The following is a 21,854-nucleotide window of genomic DNA, read 5'->3' as shown; positions in this document are numbered from 1 at the left end:
TTTCTGTGCATGTGTTCTGTTCCGCATGGTTAAGGTGTGTGCGTCAGGTACTTGAAAAACAAATTGGGTGGTGGCATATACACAACTAACTGCAGTGTACATGATCCCCTGTCTTCTCTTCCACATAACTGTCTCACCCTGTCTCGTTCTCAGGTTAGCGTTTTTTGTCATGAATCTTGTTCTGGAGGCAGCTCTGCAGTAGTCACTAGCTGGCACAGCCACAAAGTCTTAAAACGTAAAAATAAAAAATTTACACAGTACATACACCTTGCTTTTCAACACTGAGGTGATCCATCTATCGCCTGCCTTTATCAAATGCCAATCACTGTATTTTTTCTGCTCCTTGATCTCCTGCCCGTTGTCTGGCTTGTGGACATGAGTCTCTCCTCATCTATACTGTACTCTACAGTGCCTTCAGAAAGTATTGATACCCTGGACTTTTTCCACATTTTGTTGTGTTACAGCCTGAATTTAAAATGGATTAAACTGAAATGTTGTGTCATTGATCTACACACAATAATACCCATAATGTCAAAGTGGAATTATGTTTTTTAGAAATGTTTACAAATGAATTTAAAATGAAAAGCTGAAATGTCTTGAGTCTATAAGTATTCAACCCTTTTGTTATGGCTAGCCTAAATAAGTTCAGGAGTAAAAATGTGCTTAAAGCTGCAGTATGTAACGTTTTGGGCGATCTGACGAAATTCACATAGAAATGTGAGTTATAGATCTGTCATTCTCATTGAAAGCAAGTCTAAGAAGTGGTAGATCTGTTCTATAGTGTGCCATTTCTATGCTTCCTGTTCTTAAGTTTTGCTTTTGCGTCTTTAACTTTCGGTTTTGTACACCAGCTTCAAACAGCTGAAAATACAATATTTTTGGTTATGGAAAATATATTTCACAGCAGTTTAGATGGTACAATGATTCTCTACACTATACTTGCTGTTTTGTCCCATAAGCTGAATTTAGGCAAACTATTAAGATTTTAGCAACCAGGAAATAGTGGAGCGATTTCTGCATAGTGCATCTTTGACAAGCCACATAATACCTTGCATGGACTCACTCTGTGTACAGTCGTGGTCAAAAGTTGAGAATGACACAAGTATTGGTCTTCACAAAGTTCGCTGCTTCAGTGTTATGAGATATTTTTGTCAGATGTTACTATGGTATACTGAAGTATAATTACAATCATTCCATAAGTGTCAAAGGCTTTTATTGACAATTACATTAAGTTTATGCAAAGAGTCAATATTTGCAGTGTTGACCCTTCTTTTCAAGACCTCTGCAATCCGCCCTGGCATGCTGTCAATTAACTTCTGGGCCACATCCTGACTGATGGCAGCCCATTCTTGCATAATCAATTGTCAGAGCTGGCGTAGGGGTGGTGTGGAAATCAGATGCAGGATGCAGAAGTAGTCCCAAAAATGCTTTAATAAAGTCCACAGAATGAACGGCTACAAACAGAGCCGGAGGCACAAGAAAAATAACGCACTCAGCGTAATAAACCAAACACGCACAATAGTGCGGACTCTCTACAGAGATAGAGCAAAAAACTTGACAAGGAAACACCTGCTGACAACGAACAACTACACACAACCACAAGACAGAAACAACGAGAACTTAAAGGACACATAATCAAGACAAAATGAGAAACAGGTGTACCAAAACAGACCAAACCAAACGAACACAGAAACAACGAACGGTGGCAGCTAGTACTCCGGGACGACGACCCCGAAGCCTGCCCGAACAAGGAGAAGGAGCAGCCTCAGCAGAAACCGTGACATCAATGCTTGGAGTTTGTCAGAATTTGTGGGTTTTTGTTTGTCCACCCCTCTTGAGGATCGACCACAAGTTCTCAATGGGATTAAAATATCTGGGGAGTTTCCTGGCCTATAACCAAATGAGCAGACCCGGCGCCAGCATAAAGTGACTAAGGGGGTTCTTGTATTGGAATTTTATTTTTCATGCTATACCACAATAAACATAAAGTTCAATTAACAAGACTCCAAAATCATTGAGTGCTTTTGATCTCTGCTGTGCTGTATCACCACAATGGACAGTGCCCTACAGCTAGGCCTTTCTGGTAATGGCAACAAGATAGATAGGCTGTTTGTAATAGGTGAATTGCCCTATGTGAATGTAGCCGTACAAACAGCTGTCTTACAAAAATAATGCAAACTTAATGTGGAAATTACTAGCCTTGTTATTCATGCATGCAAACAAAAATACTGAATAGCAGTTTGGCATAGAATACAGACACAATCTGCGAATGCGAATGAATGTGAACAGAACAAAACAGTGGTACGAAGTAGTAGTCCTAGAAACAAAATATCAGATCGATAAAAGCATGACACAATCTATATTTAGGCTAGTTACATTAACTGTAAACAAACGCAGTAAACAAAAGGCAAATGGAGATCCAAATAACCAAAATGTAGCCAACAGCCTACTATAGTGAGATGCAGCTATGCAAGCTATCTTGCTAAATAAATAGGTGTCATGACTTGCCCTCATGGGCTGAGGATCAAAGATGCCGGCTAGGCAAAGGTTTGAACACCCCATTTCCTGGAAGGCCAGTTTTATGACCGGTCGTAAATTCCTTGCAGGAACTTTCTTTTCCGTGCTATGCAGTATTGGGAGAGGGAATTTTCCTGTGAGACAAAGGAAGTCTTCCTGCCAAGACTCCAACATCCAAAAGTGGATAATAAAACAATATTCCTACTTAAAAGAATGTGGGAAATGGTTGGTGGGGACTTAAAGAACAATCATGTCAAATTCGTTACTATGTTGTGATGTCATTAAAGATGGTGGAACAACATAACTGTATCTCTGGGGGTGTACACTTCCCAGTTATTAGGTTTGCATCTAATTGTTGTATAAAACGAATGATTACGTATAACAATACTTTTGTAAAGATAACAATGTGATTTTAGCATTCTAGATGAGATGATTGTTTCCATATTGATTTGTTCTCAGTCAGTGACCACGCCCAGATGAGCACAAACATGATGGAACGCCCCCTTTACCCCCGAGTGCATAAAACCCTCGTGACGATATTCACTTCAGACAAGGAAGCCCACGGCTAAAAAATGGTTGACACTCTACAAGACCAGCAGACGTGAAGGCGTGAGCTAAACGTTACAAAATGGTTTAAGAATACAACTCCATTACCAAAGGAAGACCAAGTATACTACGGTATAAGCCGGATGTTGCAAATGGTTGAATTTCACAAGACCAAGAAGCGTGAAACTGAAGCTACACGTTACAAAATGGTTAGACCAGAAAGACCAGAAAACGTGAGACGTTAGTCCACACGTTTGAAATGGAGAAACTCTGAAACTCTCAACCTCTACACAAGGTGAAGAAGAAGACAATACACTAGACCTTATCATTTCAGTCTGCAGCTGGCATGTATAGTCATCAAGAGAACTTTCACTAAAGACACGAGTTGGAAAGGACAATCACTCTCCGACAACTGCTGGTACATCTGAAGTATATATTCTAACCACTACTATGACCAGAAAATCTACCAAGGACATTGGGATCTCTGGTGGGCAAACAAGAGTCCTACATCGTCAACTCAACTATTGATGACAGCTACACGTTAATACATGTTGCATTTCTAATCCGAATGAACTTTTAGTGGGGTTTTAAGCATTTGTATTTCCATGAGCGTAGTATCCAAAGTAACCACGATAGTTTGAATCTCTCTCTCTCCCTTCCACTCTGACCCTACTTCTGCCCAAGCATTCATGCTATTGTTAGTCCAGTCAACTAGGGACCTGTTTTCATTGTATTGCATTAGTAATCAATAACCTATCTGTGTGTTAGTATTGTGTTATTATTTAGTTAGTAAATAAATAATTAAGCCAATTTGTGTATTACTGATTCATCAATAAGATTAGGGTTCTTTCAGGTTCAAGGATTGTGCGACATTCAGAAGGAGACTGATAAGAGGTAATTATTTGATAAGTGACTGTTATCGATATATAACTTATATATCTTCTAAGAGTTTAATTCAGGAGATGGTAACTCGTTAAACAACTTCTTCCGTGGTGCCCCAAATTGTAATGAGTAAATTGTTACATGATAAAAAAATAAAATATATCACCTTTATTTAACCAGATAAGCCAGTTGAGAACAAGTTCTCATTTACAACTGCGACCTGGCCAAAATAAAGCAAAGCAGTGCGTAAAAAACAACAACACAGAGTTGCATATGGAATAAACAAAACGTACAGTCAATAACACAATAGAAAATCCATATACAGTGTGTGCAAAATGTAGTAAGTTATGGAGGTAAGGCAATAAATAGGCCATAGTGCAAAATAATTACAATTATAATTTAGTATTAACACTGGAGTGATAGATGTGCAGAAGATGATGTGCAAATAGAGATACTGGGGTGCAAATGAGCAAAATAAATAACAATGTAAATAACAATATGGGGATGAGGTAGTTGGGTGGCTAATTACAGATGGACTGTGTACAGGTGCAGTGATCGGTAAGCTGCTCTGACAACTGATGCTTAAAGATAGTGAGGGGAGTTAAGTGTCTCCAGCTTCAGAGATTTTGCAGTTCGTTCCAGTCATTTGCAGCAGAGAACTGGAAGGAATGGCCACCAAAGGAGGTGTTGGCTTTGGGGATGACCAGTGAGATATACCTGCTGGAACGCATACTACGGGTGGGTGTTGCTATGGTGACCAATGAGCTAAGGTAAGGCGGGATTTGCCTAGAATGGATTTATAGATGACCTGGAGCCAGTGGGTTTGGCGACGAATATGTAGTGAGGGCCAGCCAACGAGGTACAGGTCACAATGGTGGGTAGTATATGGGGCTACAAGACCATGGTGCTTGCCTACGGAGCTGTGAGGGAACGGCACCTCCGTACCTTCAGGCTCTGATCAGTCCCTACACCCAAACGAGGGCATTGCGTTCATCCACCTCTGGCCTGCTGGGTCCCCTACCTCTGCGGAAGCAGAGTTCCCGCTCAGCCCAGTCAAAACTGTTCGCTGCTCTGGCACCCCAATGGTGGAACAAGTCCCTCACGACGCCAGGACAGCGGAGTCACTCACCACCTTCCGGAGACATTTGAAACCCCACCTCTTTAAGGAATACCTGGGATAGGATAAAGTAATCCTTCTACCCCCCAGTAGAGTGTTGGAAGCTATTTTGTAAATGACATCGCCGGAGTCAAGGATTGGTAGGATAGTCCGTTTACGAGGCATGTTTAGCAGCATGAATGAAGGAGGCTTTGTTGCGAAATAGGAAGCCGATTCTAGATTTAACTTTGGATTGGAGATGCTTAATGTGAGTCTGGAAGGAGAGTTTACAGTCTAACCAGACACATAGGTATTTGTAGTTGTCCACATATTCTAAGTCAGAGTAGTGATTCTAGTCGGGCAGGCGGGTGCAAGCAGCATTCGATTGAAGAGCATGCATTTAGTTTTACTAGCGTTTATGAGCAGTTGGAGGCCACGGAAGGAGTGTTGTATGGCATTGAAGCTCATTTGGAGGTTTGTTAACGCAGTGTCAAATGAAAGGCCAGATGTATACAAAATGATGTTGTCTGCGTAGAGGTGGATCTGAGAGTCACCAGCAGCAAGAGTGACATCATTGATATACACAGAGAATAGAGTCGGCCCGAGAATTGAACCCTGTGGCACCCCCATAGAGACTGCCAGAGGTCCAGACAACAGGCCCTCCGGTTTGACACATTGAACTCTATCTGAGAAGTAGTTGGTGAACTAGGCGAGTCAGACATTTGAGAAACCAAGGCAATTTAGTCTGCCAATAAGAATGCGGTGATTGACAGAGTCAAAAGCCTTGGCCAGGTCAATGAAGACGGCTGCACAGTACTGTCTTTTACCAATCACGGTTATTATATCGTTTAGGACTTTGAGCGTGGCTGTGGTACACCCATGACCAGCTCGGAAACCAGATTGCATAGCGGAGAAGGTACGGTGGGATTCTAAAATGGTCGGTGATCTGTTTGTTAACTTGGCTTTCAAATACTTTCAAAAGGCAGGGCAGGATGGATATAGGTCTCTGACAGTTTGGATCTAGAGTGTCACCCCCTTTGAAGAGGGGGATGACCGCGGCAGCTTTCCAATCTCTGGGGATCTCAGATGATACGAAAGAGAGGTTGAACAGGCTGGTGATAGAGGTTGCGACAATTTCGGGGGCTAATTTTAAAAAGAAAGGGTCCAGATTGTCTAGCCCAGCTGATTTGTAGGGGTCCAGATTTTGCAGAGTATTTGATCCCCTGCTGATTTTGTACGTTTGCCCACTGACAAAGACATGATCAGTCTATAATTTTAATGGTAGGTTTATTTGAACAGTGAGAGACTGAATAACAACAAAATAAATCCAGAAAAACGCATTTCAAAAATGTTATTAATTGATTTGCATTTTAATGAGGGAAATAAGTATTTGACCTCTCTGCAAAACATGACTTAGTACTTGGTGGCAAAACCCTTGTTGGCAATCACAGAGGTCAGACGTTTCTTGTAGTTGGCCACCAGGTTTCCACAAATCTCAGGAGGGATTTTGTCCCACTCCTCTTTGCAGATCATCTTCAAGTCTTTAAGGTTTCGAGGCTGACTTTTGGCAACTCGAACCTTCAGCTCCCGCCACAGATTTTCTATGGGATTAAGGTCTGGAGACTGGCTAGGCCACTCCAGGACCTTAATGTGCTTTTTTCTTGAGCCACTCCTTTGTTGCCTTGGCCATGTGTTTTGGGTCATTGTCATGCTGGAATACCCATCCACAACCCATTTTCAATGCCCTGGCTGAGGGAAGGAGGTTGGGGCATGGGAAAGTTGCAGCGGAGGGTGCAGAGCTGGTGGCCGGGGTAGGGTTAGCCAGGTGGAAAGCATGGCCAGCCGTAGCAAAATACTTGTTGACATTTTCGATTATCGTAGCTTTGTCGGTGGTGACAGTGTTTCCTAGCCTCAGTGCAGTGGGCAGCTGGGAGGAGGTGCTCTTATTCTCCATGGACTTTACAGTGTCCCAAAACTTTTTGGAGTTAGTGCTACAGGTTGCAAATTTCTGTTTGAAAAAGCTAGCCTTTTTTGCTTTCCTAACTGATTGTATATATTGGTTCCTGACTTCCCTGAAAAGTTGCATATCGTGGGGGCTATTCGATGCTAATGCTGTATGCCACAGGATGTTTTTGTGCTGGTCAAGGGCAGTCAAGTCAGGGGCTATATCTGTTCTTAGTTCTGAATTTTTTGAATGGGGCATGCTTATTTAAGATGGAGAGGAAAGCACTTTTATAGAACAACCAGGCATCCTCTACTGAAGGAAATTGGGTCAATATCCATCCAGGAAACCCGGGCCAAATTAGTCAGGATGATATCTATGAGGGTGCCCATGTTATCCCAGTTTAGGTCACCAAGCAATCGAACTCTGAGGATAGATGGGGGCAATCAATTCACATACGGTGTTCAGGGCACAGCTGGGGGCTGAGGGGGGTCTGTAGCAAGCGGCAACAGTGAGAGACTTATTTCTGGAAAGGTGGATTTTAGAAGTAGAAGCTCAAACTGTTTGGGCACAGACCTGGATAGTATGATAGAGCTCTGCAGGCTATCTCTACAGTAGATTGCAACTCTGCCCCCTTTGGCAGTTCTATGTAGACGGAAAATGTTGTAGTTGGGAATGGAAATTTCAGAATCTTTGGTGGCCTTCCTAAGCCAGGATTCAGACACTGCTAGAACATCAGGGTTGGCTGAGTGTGCTAACACAGTGAATAACTCAAACTTAGGGAGGAGGCTTCTGATGTTAACATGCAAGAAACCAAGGCTTTTGCGATTACAGAAGTCAACAAATGATAGCGCCTGGGGAGCAGGAGTGATACTGGGGGCTACAGGGCCTGGGTTAACCTCTACATCACCAGAGGAACAGAGGAGGAGTAGAATAAGGATACAGCTAAAGGCTTTAAGAACTGGTCTTCTAGTGCGTTGGGTAAAGAGAAAACAAGGGGCCGATTTCCGGGCGTTGTAGAATAGATTCAGGGCATTATGTACAAACAAGGATATGGAAAGATATGAGTACAGTGGAGGTAAACCTAAGCGTTGGGTAAAGATGAAAGAGATAGCATCACTGGAGGCACCGACTGAGCCGGTATCCGTGTGTGTGGGGGGTGGGACAAAGGATCTATCTGAGACAGGTTGAGCAGGACTGGGGCTCTAGATTGAAAAAGTACAGTTAGAACTAACCAAACAGCAATAGGCAAGGCATATTCACAAGATAGGCATAAAGCAGTCACAGGTGTTATTCGAGAGAGCTAAGACAACAGCTGGTAATGGTGATGAAAGTTTGAGCTGAGGCTAAACAGATCAACAGGATGGGGTACCGTATAAAGGAACAGTCCAGCAGGCATCAGCTGTGTAGCTGAGTGATCATAAGGTCCAGTGAACAGCAATACGTAAGTCCGGGAGCAGTTCAGTGGCTGCTACGCTACAGGCGAGCTGGAGGCACGGCTGTTGATTGCGTGTGCTAAGCGGGCCGGGTCTAGCAGATGGATCTTCGTGGTCGTTGCAACGGGAAGCCTGTTGAAACCACATCAGACGATTACGTCGGCAGACCAGTCGTGATGGATCGGCGGGCTCCGTGTCAACACTAGGAGGTCCTGTCCGGTTGACAGAGAGGTAGATAGCCAGGATATGGGCCTGGCTCGAGGCTAGCTCAAGGCTAACTGGGGTCAGCTTCAGGACAGTGGTGATTAGTGGTGATTAGCCAACAACGACAACAGCCATTCGGTTGCAGCTAGCTAGTTGCGATGATCCGGTGTTAAGGTCCAGTGATTCAGTGATTCCAGCAGAAAATCTGATATGCTCTGGCTCGATAGCGCGATGTGCAGACTGTGCAGACTGGCCGATAATTGTCCAGGCTAGAGCTGGCTGGTAGGTAGTGCAGGCCACGGCCACGGACAATGGTGAAGACCGCTAACGGTGGCTAATAGCAAGTAGCTAGTTAGCTGGCTAGTTTCAGCCAGAGGTTCTGGATAAAAAATGTATGAAGAAATAATAGAATCCATCCACATTGGGTGAGGCGGGTTGCAGGAAAATATATTTAGTTAAAGGATGGAAAGTGAGATTGAGAAATATATACGAAAAATAAAAATAAATAAAAAAAGGCTATTTACATGAGGACACTACAGAAAACACGACCGCACTGCTATGCCATCTTGGTTCATCCGAATAGAGTGACAATTAAACATAATTAGGTGATTCGATAAATAAAAGTCATACATTAAAATCACGTCACGACATTGGCCTATACAGGCCTGCTTCAAACAAGGAAAATCAAGAATTCAGCAACACATTGTGATATGGCACAATATACTTCTGTAAATCAAATTCGACAAATGTAATAAATTAAGCAACGCCAGCCTATTCAAACCCTTAACTCAGTACTTTGTTGAAGCATCTTTGGCAGCGATTACAGCCTTGAGTCTTCTTGGGTATGATGCTACAAGCTTGGCACACCTGTATTTGTGAAGTTTCTCCCATTCTTCTCTGCAGACCCTCTCAAGCTCTGTCAGCTTGGATGGGGAGCGTCGCTGCACAGCTATTTTCAGGTCTCTCCAGAGATGTTCAATCGGGTTCAAGTCCGGGCTCGGCTGGGCCACTCAAGGATATTCAGAGACTTGTCCCGAAGCCACTCCTGCATTGTCTTGGCTGTGTACTTAGGGTCGTTGTCCTGATGGAAGGTGAACATTTGCCCCAGTCTGAGGTCCTGAGCACTCTGGAGCAGGTTTTCATCAAGGATTTTTCTGTACATTGTTCCCGTTCATCTTTCCCTCGATCCTGACTAGTTTCCCATTCCCTGCAGCTGAAAAACATCCCCACAGCATGATGCTGCCACCACCATGCTTCACCATAGGGATGGTGCCAGGTTTCGTCCAGACGTGACTGTTAGATTAATTTGTATTTTAAGAATAATGACTAAAGGATTTCACCCCAAATACAGTATAAATGTGTGAACGGTGTTAGAGTTATAATGTAGTGGCAACCCCACTAACAGAGGGGGGGCGGGACTAAACATTCCAGGGTGAAGGGGACTGAGAAAACGGGCTAAAAAAAGCCTCCTAAAGGTGGGCGGAGCAAAGTGCCTTTGTGTGTCAAGGGGTATAAAACAGTATGTATGGGTTTTTGGCGCCAGAGCTCTCCATGAATAAAAATACAGATCATTCTTGCTGGTTGTGGACCTTGAATCATTTATGATTAAAACCAGAGCCTTACAACCTCAGGTAATGATTCAAGCTTAGGTTGAATTAGAGATAGAAATTCTCGTGACAAGTAGTCCTTCGAACCGGATCTTAAATACGTCTTTGTCGTTCAAGGACACCGAAACCGTGCACGGGCGGGTGATTGCATCCGTGGAGAATAGTCCTGGCCTTCGACGTTAAGGTTATAAACAGGCCGGTGATTACTCTTATGAACGATAAAGACGTTAACGAGTTTGAAAAAGCATTTAAATCCAAACTGCAAGGAAAAGGTCAGTCATTTTTATTCATGGCTTTGGTGAAATTATTTGAACTTGTATAAGAATAGTAATTCTTGTGAAGGGCAGAGAATAGTTACCAAAATCTCAAAGGAAATAATAATTTTTATGATGGAAGGAAGTGGGGTCCGTAATTGACCCTAGGTAAATAGCTATTACCAAAATAATCGAGTTAATATTGAGATTGTACGAGATACAGTCTTTACAATATAAACAAGAAGGGGGATAATTTCCGTTGTGTGCGATGGATACATTAAACAGGTCAAAAGTCGCATTAACAACTGGGGATTTGCTCTAACTCTGTCTGTTTCATGAAACTGGAGCAGTTACGACCTCTAGGTTACGGGTAGTGTTAGCAAATTATCGTATAATGTTGTGTACGTGTGAGACTTAATGATCCATCGAAATACGTGATAATTGTTAAGGAAGGAGCTAAAAATAAGTCGCGTGAGAAAAAATGGTTATCCGATCCCTTTCATGAAACTGGAGAAGGAAAAGAAAACTCTGGGTTACGGGTTAGATAATTTAAATGGTTAATTACAAAAGCAGATCATAACATTGGCTCAAGAGACACACTAATAATAACTCCTAGGAAAATAATTATGGATTGAATTATTACTAAACGGGGGGATTTCTTATTTTTCCACCATGGGAAATAAATATTCTAAAGAGGTCCGAGAATTAACGGGGGATGAAAGATATATGTTAGGAAGAGATCGAAGAAATATGTTTTATGGATCCATTTGGGTGAAGAGGTATGGAATTATTGGGCATCTCGATGTGGAAAGGTTAGAAGTTATGATTAAGCAGATGCATGTAAACTGTGGAACGGATTTGAAAAAACAGCGAGGGGAGGGGCTAGAGACAGCGAGGGTATTTTGGAAGCGCGAAGAAGAGAGGAAGTGCTTTAACTGTAACAAATAGGGAATATTTGGCAAGGGGAGTGTAAGGCCCGTGTAAATACTGTAACAGAACAGGTCATAACCATCGTGACTGCAGGGGTAGAGGAAAGGGCAGTGTCGGAGATAGGACAGTCTATTTTTTGGTTCCACGGGTAAAATGTTTGAAGAAATGATTCGTGTCGATTAAGAATTGTCTAAAAACACCATGAAGCGATTATTTGAGAGGTACCTATAAATTTCCAACGATATATACGTATTACCTTTCTCACCCAAACGTAGACGTACGTCATGAGTGAGAAAGTAGAGAATATTTACATTTGCATTTTTGGTCATTTGGCTGACGCTCTGGTCCGGAGCGACTTGCAGGAGCAGTGGGGGTTGGGTGCCTTGCTCGGGGGCACATCGGCAGATTTTTCGCCTGGTCGGCTCGGGAGTTAGAGCCGCGACCTCTCGGTTGCTGACACGGTGCTCTTGGTTACTGGGGCTACCAGCCGGCGATATGAGTTTAAGGTTGTGCCGTTGTTTGATTAGGTGATAAGGTTATGTGATAAGGTTTAATGGGTAATCGGACCATAACTAAAGTGGTTATAGAAGTAATGTATAAATAGTAGAGAGCCAATAGAGGGTTCCATTGAACTATTATGTTTTGTTGGGCATTTGAATGGCATAAGGTGAAATCTGTGTGTATGAGGGAATTCAACGGCTGGTATGAATGGTAACCGGATACTACTTAGTATTTTATTTTATTTTATTTTTTATATATATTTTTTTAAGCCATTTAGCAGACGCTTTTATCCAAAGCGACTTACAGTCATGCGTGCATACATTCTTTTGTGTATGGGTGGTCCCGGGGATCGAACCCACTACCTTGGCGTTACAAGCGCCGTGCTCTACCAGTTGAGCTACAGAGGACCACATTTGGTTGGTTGGTTAATGCTGAATGGAAGATTTGAAGCGTGGTTGGGGGGTTAAAGACTCACTTATTCAATAGGGAATGGGTGGAGGGAGAGAGAGTTTTACGTGTATTAAAAGTTGCATTAGATAGCTTTAGTAGTATTCTAGATAGGTCTATGAAAATATGTTACAAGTACGAATGACATTATGAAAGTACATAGTTCAGATGATAGGAATATCATCCTTAAATGTATGCTTATCAACGATATCAAGTGTTTGTTTTATTGATTAGGGCCGAATCAGAGAGAACAGTTGAAGAAATTGGATGGCGAACTGAAGTGGCGATAGAGCTGTGAGGGTTGAGTTGAGGACAAAGGAGAATGATTTGTGGCTCTGGTTGGTGGGAAAAAGTGGAGACAGTCAAGCGAGTTGGATTGAGCTGGAAAGTTTCAAGTGGAGGTCTGGAGACTTTACTGAGAGGAAGTGCTTTGATGAATTCAAATGGTTATTACTTTATTGTATAGGTTGAGTAACACCAGTGGTGGATGAAAATAAATGGTGGATTCTAAAAAAATAATGTAGTTTCGTCACGTGAACAGTGGGATATCGTTTTTACTATTAGGATGATGGATTGAAAAACATTGGTTATAAGTATGAAGTTAAAGGTAAAAATGACTGAATTGTGTAATAGAAGGGGAGAGAGATTTTCCTAGGGGGTTGATCAAATAATTGATAATGGATAATTTGAGATGAGATCACATGTAGCAGATTTAGGGTAATCAATTAAATAATCATTATATACTCGAGGAATTTTGAGTGGTTTTATGGATTAGTTATGAGGAATTAGAGTGATACAAACATTATTGATGGATTAGGACTGGGAATATCTGTATCATGTTTTGTGTGTACTACCATCTTTAGATTACTGATGGTAATTGAAGGTTAACAAAATGTATAACCAGGAGAAAGAGATTAGCTTATCTCATTGGAATGTTGCTAAGGGTGAGGGGGAGCATGTCACGGCCGTCTACGGAAGGAGTGGACCAAAGCGCAGCGTTTGTAGCGAACATGACTTTATTAAAGTTAAAGTGCACGAACGAGAAAACAATAAACAATGACGGATAGTGAAGTCCTCAGTACACAGACTGAAACATGGAACAAAAACCCACAACCCTAAGGTGAACACTGACAGTTTAAATATGGCCCCAATCAGAGATAACGAGCCGACAGCTGACACTCGTTAACACTCCGATTGGGAGTCACATGACGAGACAAGACACTACAACCAAAACCAAACACAACCAAATGAACACACCTATACCCAACACAACCAAATGAATACACCCCCTGGCTCAAACCACAGTCCCGGAGCCAGAGCGTGACAGTGCCCCCCTAAAGGCGCGGACTCCGACCGCGCCTACACCCCAAAAATAGGGAGGGCTGGGTGGGTGTTGCTCCTCGGAGGCGGCTCCGGCTCGGGCTTGACCACCACCCCACTTCACTCCCCCCGTAGGTGCCCCGGTCCGATCTGACCCAGCTTGCTGGATCAGGACCTCCGACGCGCACCCCTGGCTTGGCGCGTGAGGTAGGAATGGACCGGAACTGGCAGACGATCGCACCTTTGCCTGGTGCGTGGAGCCGGAACAGGCCTCACCAGGCTGAAGACTCGCATCCCTGGCTTGAGTGCGAGTAGCAGGAATGGGCTGGATCAGGCTGACGGCTCCGCCCCTGGCTTGGTGCGAGTAGCAGGGGACGAGCTGAACCAGGCTGGACTCGCACCCTGGGCTGTGCGAGTAGCAGGAACGGGCTGGACCAGGCCGACGCACGTACCCTGGCTTGGTAGCGAGTAGCAGGAACGGGCTGGACCAGGCTGACGACTCGCACCCTTGGCTTGGTGCAGTGGCAGGAACAGGCCGGGTCGGGCTGGCGACGCACACCGTAGGCTTTGTGCGTAGAGCAGGGACAGGCCGGGCTGGGCTGGCAACGCACCCCGTGGGCTTGGTGCGTGGAGCAGGGATAGGCCGGGCTGGGCTGGCGACGCACACCGTAGGTTCAGTGCGTGGAGCAGGAACAGGCCGAGGCTGGGCTGGCGACGCACACCGTAGGTTTAGTGCGAGTGGCAGGAACAGGCCGGTCGGGCTGGCACGCACACCGTAGGCTTTGTGCGTAGAGCAGGGACAGGCCGGCTGGGCTGGCAACGCCCCCGTAGGGCTTGAGTGCGTGGAGCAGGGATAGGCCGGGCTGGGCTGGCGACGCACACCGTAGGTTTAGTCGTGGAGCAGGAACAGGCCGGCTGGGCTGGCAACGCACACCGTAGGTTTAGTGCGAGTGGCAGGAACAGGCCGGGTCGGGCTGGCGACGCACACCGTAGGCTTTGTAGCGTAGAGCAGGGACAGGCCGGGCTGGGCTGGCAACGCACCCCGTAGGTTTAGTAGCGTGGAGCAGGAACAGACCGGGCTGGGCTGGCGACGCACACCGTAGGTTTAGTGCGTGGAGCAGGAACAGGCCGGGCAGGGCTGTCGACGCACACCGTAGGCTTGGTGCGTGGAGCAGGAACAGGCCGGGCTGGGCTGGCGACGCACACCGTAGGTTTAGTGCGTGGAGCAGGAACCGGCCGGGCTGGGCTGGCGACGCACACCGTAGGTTTAGTGCGTGGAGCAGGAACAGGCCGGGCTGGACTGGCGACGCACACCGTGGGCTTGGTGCGTGGAGTAGGAACAGGCGGTCGTGCATCCGAACACACACCATGGCCTTAACTGGGGATCAGGAACGGGCCGACCGGACTGGTAACACACATCAGTCTCTCACGCCGTGCCACAACAACTTCCCTCCCTCTACTCGCCAATGGCTCCCGTAATCCGACACGCCTTCTCCACATCTCCCTGTGGCAGCCTTCTGCTGCCCAGTCGCCCATGCCGTGTGCCCCCTAAAAATTCTTAGGGTGCCTCCGTCCTTCGACGATGGCCCTGCTGACGCCGTTGCTCCTCTCTGCCAGGTTCTCCCTTCATCGCCCTCCGGCCGACGGCCTCCTCCTGCGTAATATGTCCCCAGCCGAGGAGGACATCCACCAGCGCTTCTCTCTGCGGGTGTTCCTCACACGCCGCTTGGTCCTTTCTGGTGGGTTTTTCTGTCACGGCTGTCTACGGAAGGAGTGGACCAAAGCGCAGCGTTTGGATAGCGAACTGACTTTATTAAAGTTAAAGTGCACGAACAAAACAATAACAATGACGGATAGTGAAGTCCTCGGTACACAGACTGAAACATGGAACAAAAACCCCACAACCCTAAGGTGAACACTGACAGTTTAAATATGGCCAATCAGAGATAACGAGCCGACAGCTGACACTCGTTACCTCCGATTGGGAGTCACATGACGAGACAAGACACTACAACCAAAACCAAACACAACCAAATGAACACACCCTATACCCAACACAACCAAATGAATACACCCTGGCTCAAACTACACAGTCCCGGAGCCAGAGCTGACAGAGCAGTAGTGAGGTTGGGCAGTATTTAGGTCATAAAAGTGAGCTACCAAATTAGTTGAGCCTGGCTATCCTTTGATTGTTGTTTTTCAATTGGGTTTTTCAAATAAAAAACAACCCACCCAGCATGATGTTTATAAAGAGTTGTTATGTTGAATTTAGGGGATTTTCAGCAGTTCATGGGTGGTGTTTGCTATGCTGTGGGATAGAATGGTTTGTTGGGTGATATTTGAAACTAAATTGATGCAATGAGCTGCAGTAATCAGAGGAAGGTACAATCTAAGGCGAAACAGCTATTGCATAGATCATTGATTTAGCAATAAGATAAGGAAGATGGGAATAGATGGAAGAAAAAAAATATAGATGAAGAATGATGAGCTTTTTGGTGATGATGGAATGCTGTAAAGCTTGGGTACTCCATTATGTACTGCATACTGGTAAATTAAGTGATCTTATCTATGGGAAGGCAATGGCAGCCCATGGTAAAGTCATTTGGAACTCTGAGGAGGAAGAACAGTTTATGTTGTTGCTCTCTTCCCAAACAGTCTTAGCTTTTCATACATATATCAGGGATGTTACCCAAATGGTAGAGAGTAAAGAGGGATACGACATTGATCGTGATTTAAAGATGATGATGTTTTTTTTTGGTGGGCTATTAGATATAACTGAGTTAACCACGAACACAGAGGTTTTTATTCTTTGTTGCTAGGCAGAAGACTTTAGGTGACCTAGGGTCAAAGTGCTTGCTCTTACTTCAATCCATGGCTGTCTTTTGTCTCTCTTCAAACATTGTGAAGGGAGCTGCACCAGGATTAAGCAGAGTTCAGGCTAAAACCTGTCTCTCCTTTGCTATCTTCTTGATTGATTACAGCAGGAGGGGGGTTGTGTTAGGTTTGAAATATTTAAACATGGACTTGCCATGTCCAACAATCAGTCTTCAGGTCAAGCCCGGAGAGCCGGGTAGAACAGAGTTTGAACTAAACATAAGTGTTTTTACAAGATAAGAGATTGATTGATTGGATTACTAATTGATTCTGAACTGAATGAAAGTCGAATTTAGCCGCCATAAAAGACAAAAGAAGTGGGAGGAGCAAAAAAAGTTAGTCTCAAAATAATAGGCATGGCAATTGGTTGATAAATTAGCTAAGTGATTGTTTAGGTAGGTGGTAATATTGACACATGAGCAGAACTATGTGTCAAGAGGGGGGAAGAGAAGCTAATGGTAGGATTAAATAATATACGAAGGAGAGGACAAAATAAAAAGAAGAAGAAGAAACATTTTTTTAGATACAGTCTAGAAAGAGAATGAAGTCAGAAATTGTTAGATAGTTTATTAACCACACCCGTATGTCAGAAGTTTTGTGCCCCACAGGTGAACTAAAGGAGAAGGTAACCCACTCTATCTAACCAGGTGACTGGTGAGCATCCAGTCCTTAAAGAAGAAAACTGGAAGCAGGCCTGTTGGGAAGGGCCCTATCAGGTTTTGTTGGTCACCGCCTTTGCCATTAGAATAGCAGAGAGACAACCTGGGTCCATGTTACCCACTGCAAGAGGGTAAGACCACATATCAACACCACTTAACACACGCAGAGTTGAGAGAAGAACTAGACAAACAGGTCCGGGGATCACCTCTGTTACGAAGATCTCCTACCCCGACCTATCATCACTGTAGTGTGTTCTTAGGGTGTGAGTATGGGTGGTACCAAGCAGAAGGACTAAAGGCAAGAGAGGGTTGGCGGTTTTTGGGAATATGGGTGACCCTGAGCTGCATCATAGTTTTGGTATGTCAAGATCCACCACCACCTCGCACCAATTACGCTATGGCCTTACCATTATTAAGAAATAAAAGGGAAGCGACCCGACATACTGACCGCAAGGATGAGTGATCTTTACAAAATAGGAGTCAGAGAAGGTGTGGGGAGTAAGATTCAAAATTAGGATTAGGGATCTTATCAGGGCGGATAACAAGCAACGTGGGATTATAAGATCCCATTGTATTTATGTTCAGCTCCCTCGTGGATTGTTCCTGGGCTCAGGTATTTAGACATACTGGGGGATGGAGATATGAGACGGGGCTACGTCCAGATGGGAGGATAAGAAGGTATACCGACATCCCCACGGAGATGGTAGTAACAATAGTAAAGGTCACTAAAGAGGACATGAAAAGAACTTACTGGGCTTGCGCGCACGAATACGACGGGATACTTGTCAAGATTACATTTGATGGAGTCGAAGATATGGAGGACAGGTACTGTCATTAATCCATTCAACAGCAATAGACTGAGTAGATCAGTAAAGGGATGACGGAGTCAATTCGACTAACCCGGCCACTATGAAAGATTTTCTCCTCCAATAATGGAACCAAGGGGAAGTGGAGGGGTCCCTGATGAGAATCTCTGGTTAAAGTGGATGAAGTACCCCTCTAGGGCCTTGGGGGAGACCAATTGTTATGTATGCTCCATTGGGCGACCGACAATGTTGACCGCCCAATGCCAAAGGCAATGTTTCCTGTGTATTTGACCTGGGGGTCCAATCAAAAAGAGCCCAATTTCACAGGGATTGGGCTGGCAAAGTTGACTTACCGCCAGCCCACCTAGATTCACTTTAACTCCTGGCGACCAGTGTTACAGACATAGAAATGGCACCCGTATCTTGGGTGATTTTGATGGCTGTAAGGAGATAATTAATGTGACTGATTTAGATAAGGAAGGGAGGGGAAAAAAGTATGAACCTTTACCATCCCTCTGACTGATGTGTGGTGGGCATGTACTAACAAAGGGAGCATTCGAACAGACATTACCAGAAGGATGGGTGGGTACTTTCCCAGTATTGTTGGTCCAAACCTGCTAAGAATTAGTCATCAAAGACCAGTGACAGGAAGAATAATCAGGAGGAGGAGAAATATAGGTCAGGAAGGAAATAGCCCAATTTGGATAGATGGTATAGGCATCCCCAGGGGTGTTCCAGACGAATACAAAGCTATGAATCAAATATGGGGAGGGTTTTACCACAACATTTTTTCTGGTGGGTGACAATAAACAAGAATGTGGATTGGATAAATTATATCTATTACAACCAACAACGATTTATTAACCAGACTAGAGATGCAGTAAAGGGGATCCTCCCGAGCGATTATCCGCCATTCCGCCATAACTTAGTAGAGGTTGGTTCTAGATCAGCAGAAAGGGCCGGTGTCTATAGAATGATAAGCCATTGTTACACATTTATCCCTAACAACACCACACTGGATGGGACAGTCACCAGAGCTCTTACAGAATTAACTGCACTAATGAAGAATGAACTAAAAACTCAGAAGTTAGTACATCGTGGATAGGGTGGTTTGATGAAATGTTTGGTAAATGGAAAACCATAGCAGCCACCATTTTAGGAGTGGTCAGTGTTGGTATGGGTATTCTTGTATTATGTGGTTGTTGTCTTGTTCCCTGTGTCCGAGGATTGGTGAGTCAGGCGTTGGTGAAATGCAGTATCTAAACAATGATGAGAGATGGACTGACTCCGGACTCTGACCAGGGGAATGTGAAAAACGATCCTCCAGGTTTGGTGGATGACGAGGATTTGGACCCTGAAAGACCGCAATTGGATGAAATGTTTATTAGTTCTGACGTAATCTCTGAGATTAATCATGCTTGTAAAATACATTTATCCTGAATGTGAAAACATTTAGTCAAAGGGGTGGATTGTTAGATTAATTAGTATTTTAAGAATAATGACTAAAGGATTTCACCCCAAATACAGTATAAATGTGTGAACGGTGTTAGAGTTATAATGTAGTGGCAACCCACTAACAGAGGGGGGCGGGACTAAACATTCCAGGGTGAAGGGGACTGAGAAAACGGGTTAAAAAAAGCCTCCTAAAGGTGGGCGGAGCAAAGTGCCTTTGTGTGTCAAGGGGTATAAAACAGTATGTATGGGTTTTTGGCACCAGAGCTCTCCATGAATAAAAATACAGATCATTCTTGCTGGTTGTGGACCTTGAATCATTTATGATTAAAACCAGAACCTTACAACCTCTGGTAATGATTCAAGCTTAGGTTGAATTAGAGATAGAAATTCTCGTGACAGTGACGCTTGGCATTCAGGCCAAGAGTTCAATCTTGGTTTCATCAGACCAGAGAATCTTGTTCCTCATGGTCTGAGAGTCCTTTAGGTGCCTTTTTACAGCCCAAATAAATGCTTCACAGAGTTCAAGTAACATACAGATCTCAACATCAACTGTTCAGAGGAGACTGTGTGAATCAGGCCTTCATGGTCGAATTGCTGCAAAGAAGACACTAATAAAGGACGCCAATAAGAAGAGACTTGCTTGGGCCAAGAAACACGAGCAATGGACATTAAACCGTTGGAAATGTGTCCTTTGGTCTGGAGTCGTGTCGTTGTGAGACGCTGTGTGGGAGAACGGATGATCTCCACATGTGTTTTTCCCATCGTAAAGCATGGAGGAGGTGGTGTTATGGTGTGGGGGTGCTTTTGGTGACACTATCTGTGATTTATTTAGAATTCAAGGCACACTTAACCAGCATGGTTACCACAGCATTCTGCAGTGATACGCCATCCCATCGGATTTAGGCTTAGTGGGACTATCAGTTGTTTTTCAACAGGACAATGACCCAACACACCTCCAGGCTGTGTAAGGGCTATTTTAACAAGAAGGAGAGTGAGAGAGTGCTGCATCAGATGACCTGGCTTCCACAACCCCCGACCTCAACCCAATTGAGATGGTTTGGGATGAGTCGGACCGCAGGAGTGAAGGAAAAGCAGCCAAGTGCTCAGCATATGTGGGAACTCCTTCAAGACTGTTGGAAAATTATTCCAGATTAGCTGGTTGAGAGAATGCCAAGAGTGTGCAAAGCTGTCATCAACGCTGTCAGAACGCTGAGTGTGGATGTGGTGCAGGGAATCAAGCGCAGAAAAGGGTGTTCGCCAACAGACTTTAGTAATCCAAAATAGTAACCCCAAACAGGTGAATAGCCAACCCAACCGGGAGGCAAGAACAGCTCACGCACACACACAACAGCGCGTAAAACAAGAAAAGGCGCATCGCAGCGCGGACTCTCGACACAAACAACACGAGAGAAAACCATCAACAGCAACAGCTGACATACCAATCACAGCAAACACCTGCCCCAACACACGATAACTAAATAGGAAACAAAATCAAACACTAACAAGGGACAGGTGTACAAACAGACAAAACCAAACAAACATGAAGCATCGAACGGGGCAGCTAGTACTCCGGGGACGACACGAAGCCTGCCCGAACAAGGAGGAGGAGCAGCCCCGGCCGAAACCGCGACAGCACCCCCCTTGGGGGACGACTCAGGACGACGCGGGAGCAGGGCGCGAGGATGACCCCATGGAACCCGGCCAGCAGGGACTGGTCTAATATGTCCCTCCTCGGCACCCAGCACCGGCCCCGACCTCCCACTCCACGAGATATTGGAGACCCCCATCCGGCGTCAATCAAGATGGACCTCAAGCAGTGACGCCGAGCCCCCTCGATGTCCAACGGGGGCGGAGGAGTCTCTTCTATCTCATAGTCCTGGAGGGACCAGCTACCACCGGCCTGAGGAGAGAATGAACGAGGGGCTCCTATTCCTGTAATCAGCGAGGCAGTTCAACCTGTAACACACCTCGTTCAACCTCCCCAGGACTTTGAATGGCCCCCACAAACCGCCGACCCAGCTTCCGGCAGGGGCAGGCGGAAGGGCAGGTTTTGGTCGAGAGCCAGACTCGACTCCAGGTGCGACACAGGCCCCTCACTGCGGTGGAGACGGCGCCTCGTATGCCGGCGGATGGCCCGCTGCAGGTGAACGCGGGCAGCCCCCATGTCTCCTCCCGAGCGCCGCACCCACTCATCCACCGCAGGGGCCTCGATCTGGCTCTCGTGCCAAGGTGCCAGAACCGGCTGGGTACCTAACACACATGGAAAGAGGGTTAGTTGCGGGAGGAGTGGCGGAGAGAGTTCTGTGCCATCTCGGCCCAAGGAAACGTATCTCGCCCACTCTCCGCCGGCTCCTGGCACTAAGACCTCAGAAACTACC

At 45.3% G+C, this 21,854-nt stretch overlaps 1 protein-coding gene across 1 annotated transcript in view; it reads right to left on the bottom strand.

The window, feature by feature from the left end:
* The window catches only part of ptprsb (protein tyrosine phosphatase receptor type Sb), a 121,108-nt gene extending 99,468 nt beyond the window's left edge, over positions 1-21,640 (bottom strand). Inside the window, exon 1 of the mRNA XM_045206040.1 lies at positions 21,492-21,640. Within this exon, the coding sequence (XP_045061975.1) occupies positions 21,492-21,640 (149 nt within the window). The remainder of the gene's footprint in view (positions 1-21,491) is intronic.
* Between the last annotated feature and the right edge of the window lie 214 nt (positions 21,641-21,854).

The sequence above is a fragment of the Coregonus clupeaformis genome, chromosome 21 (assembly GCF_020615455.1).
Source record: "Coregonus clupeaformis isolate EN_2021a chromosome 21, ASM2061545v1, whole genome shotgun sequence".
Taxonomy (NCBI): Eukaryota; Metazoa; Chordata; class Actinopteri; order Salmoniformes; family Salmonidae; genus Coregonus; species Coregonus clupeaformis.
This window is presented reverse-complemented; position numbering and strand designations above follow the sequence as displayed.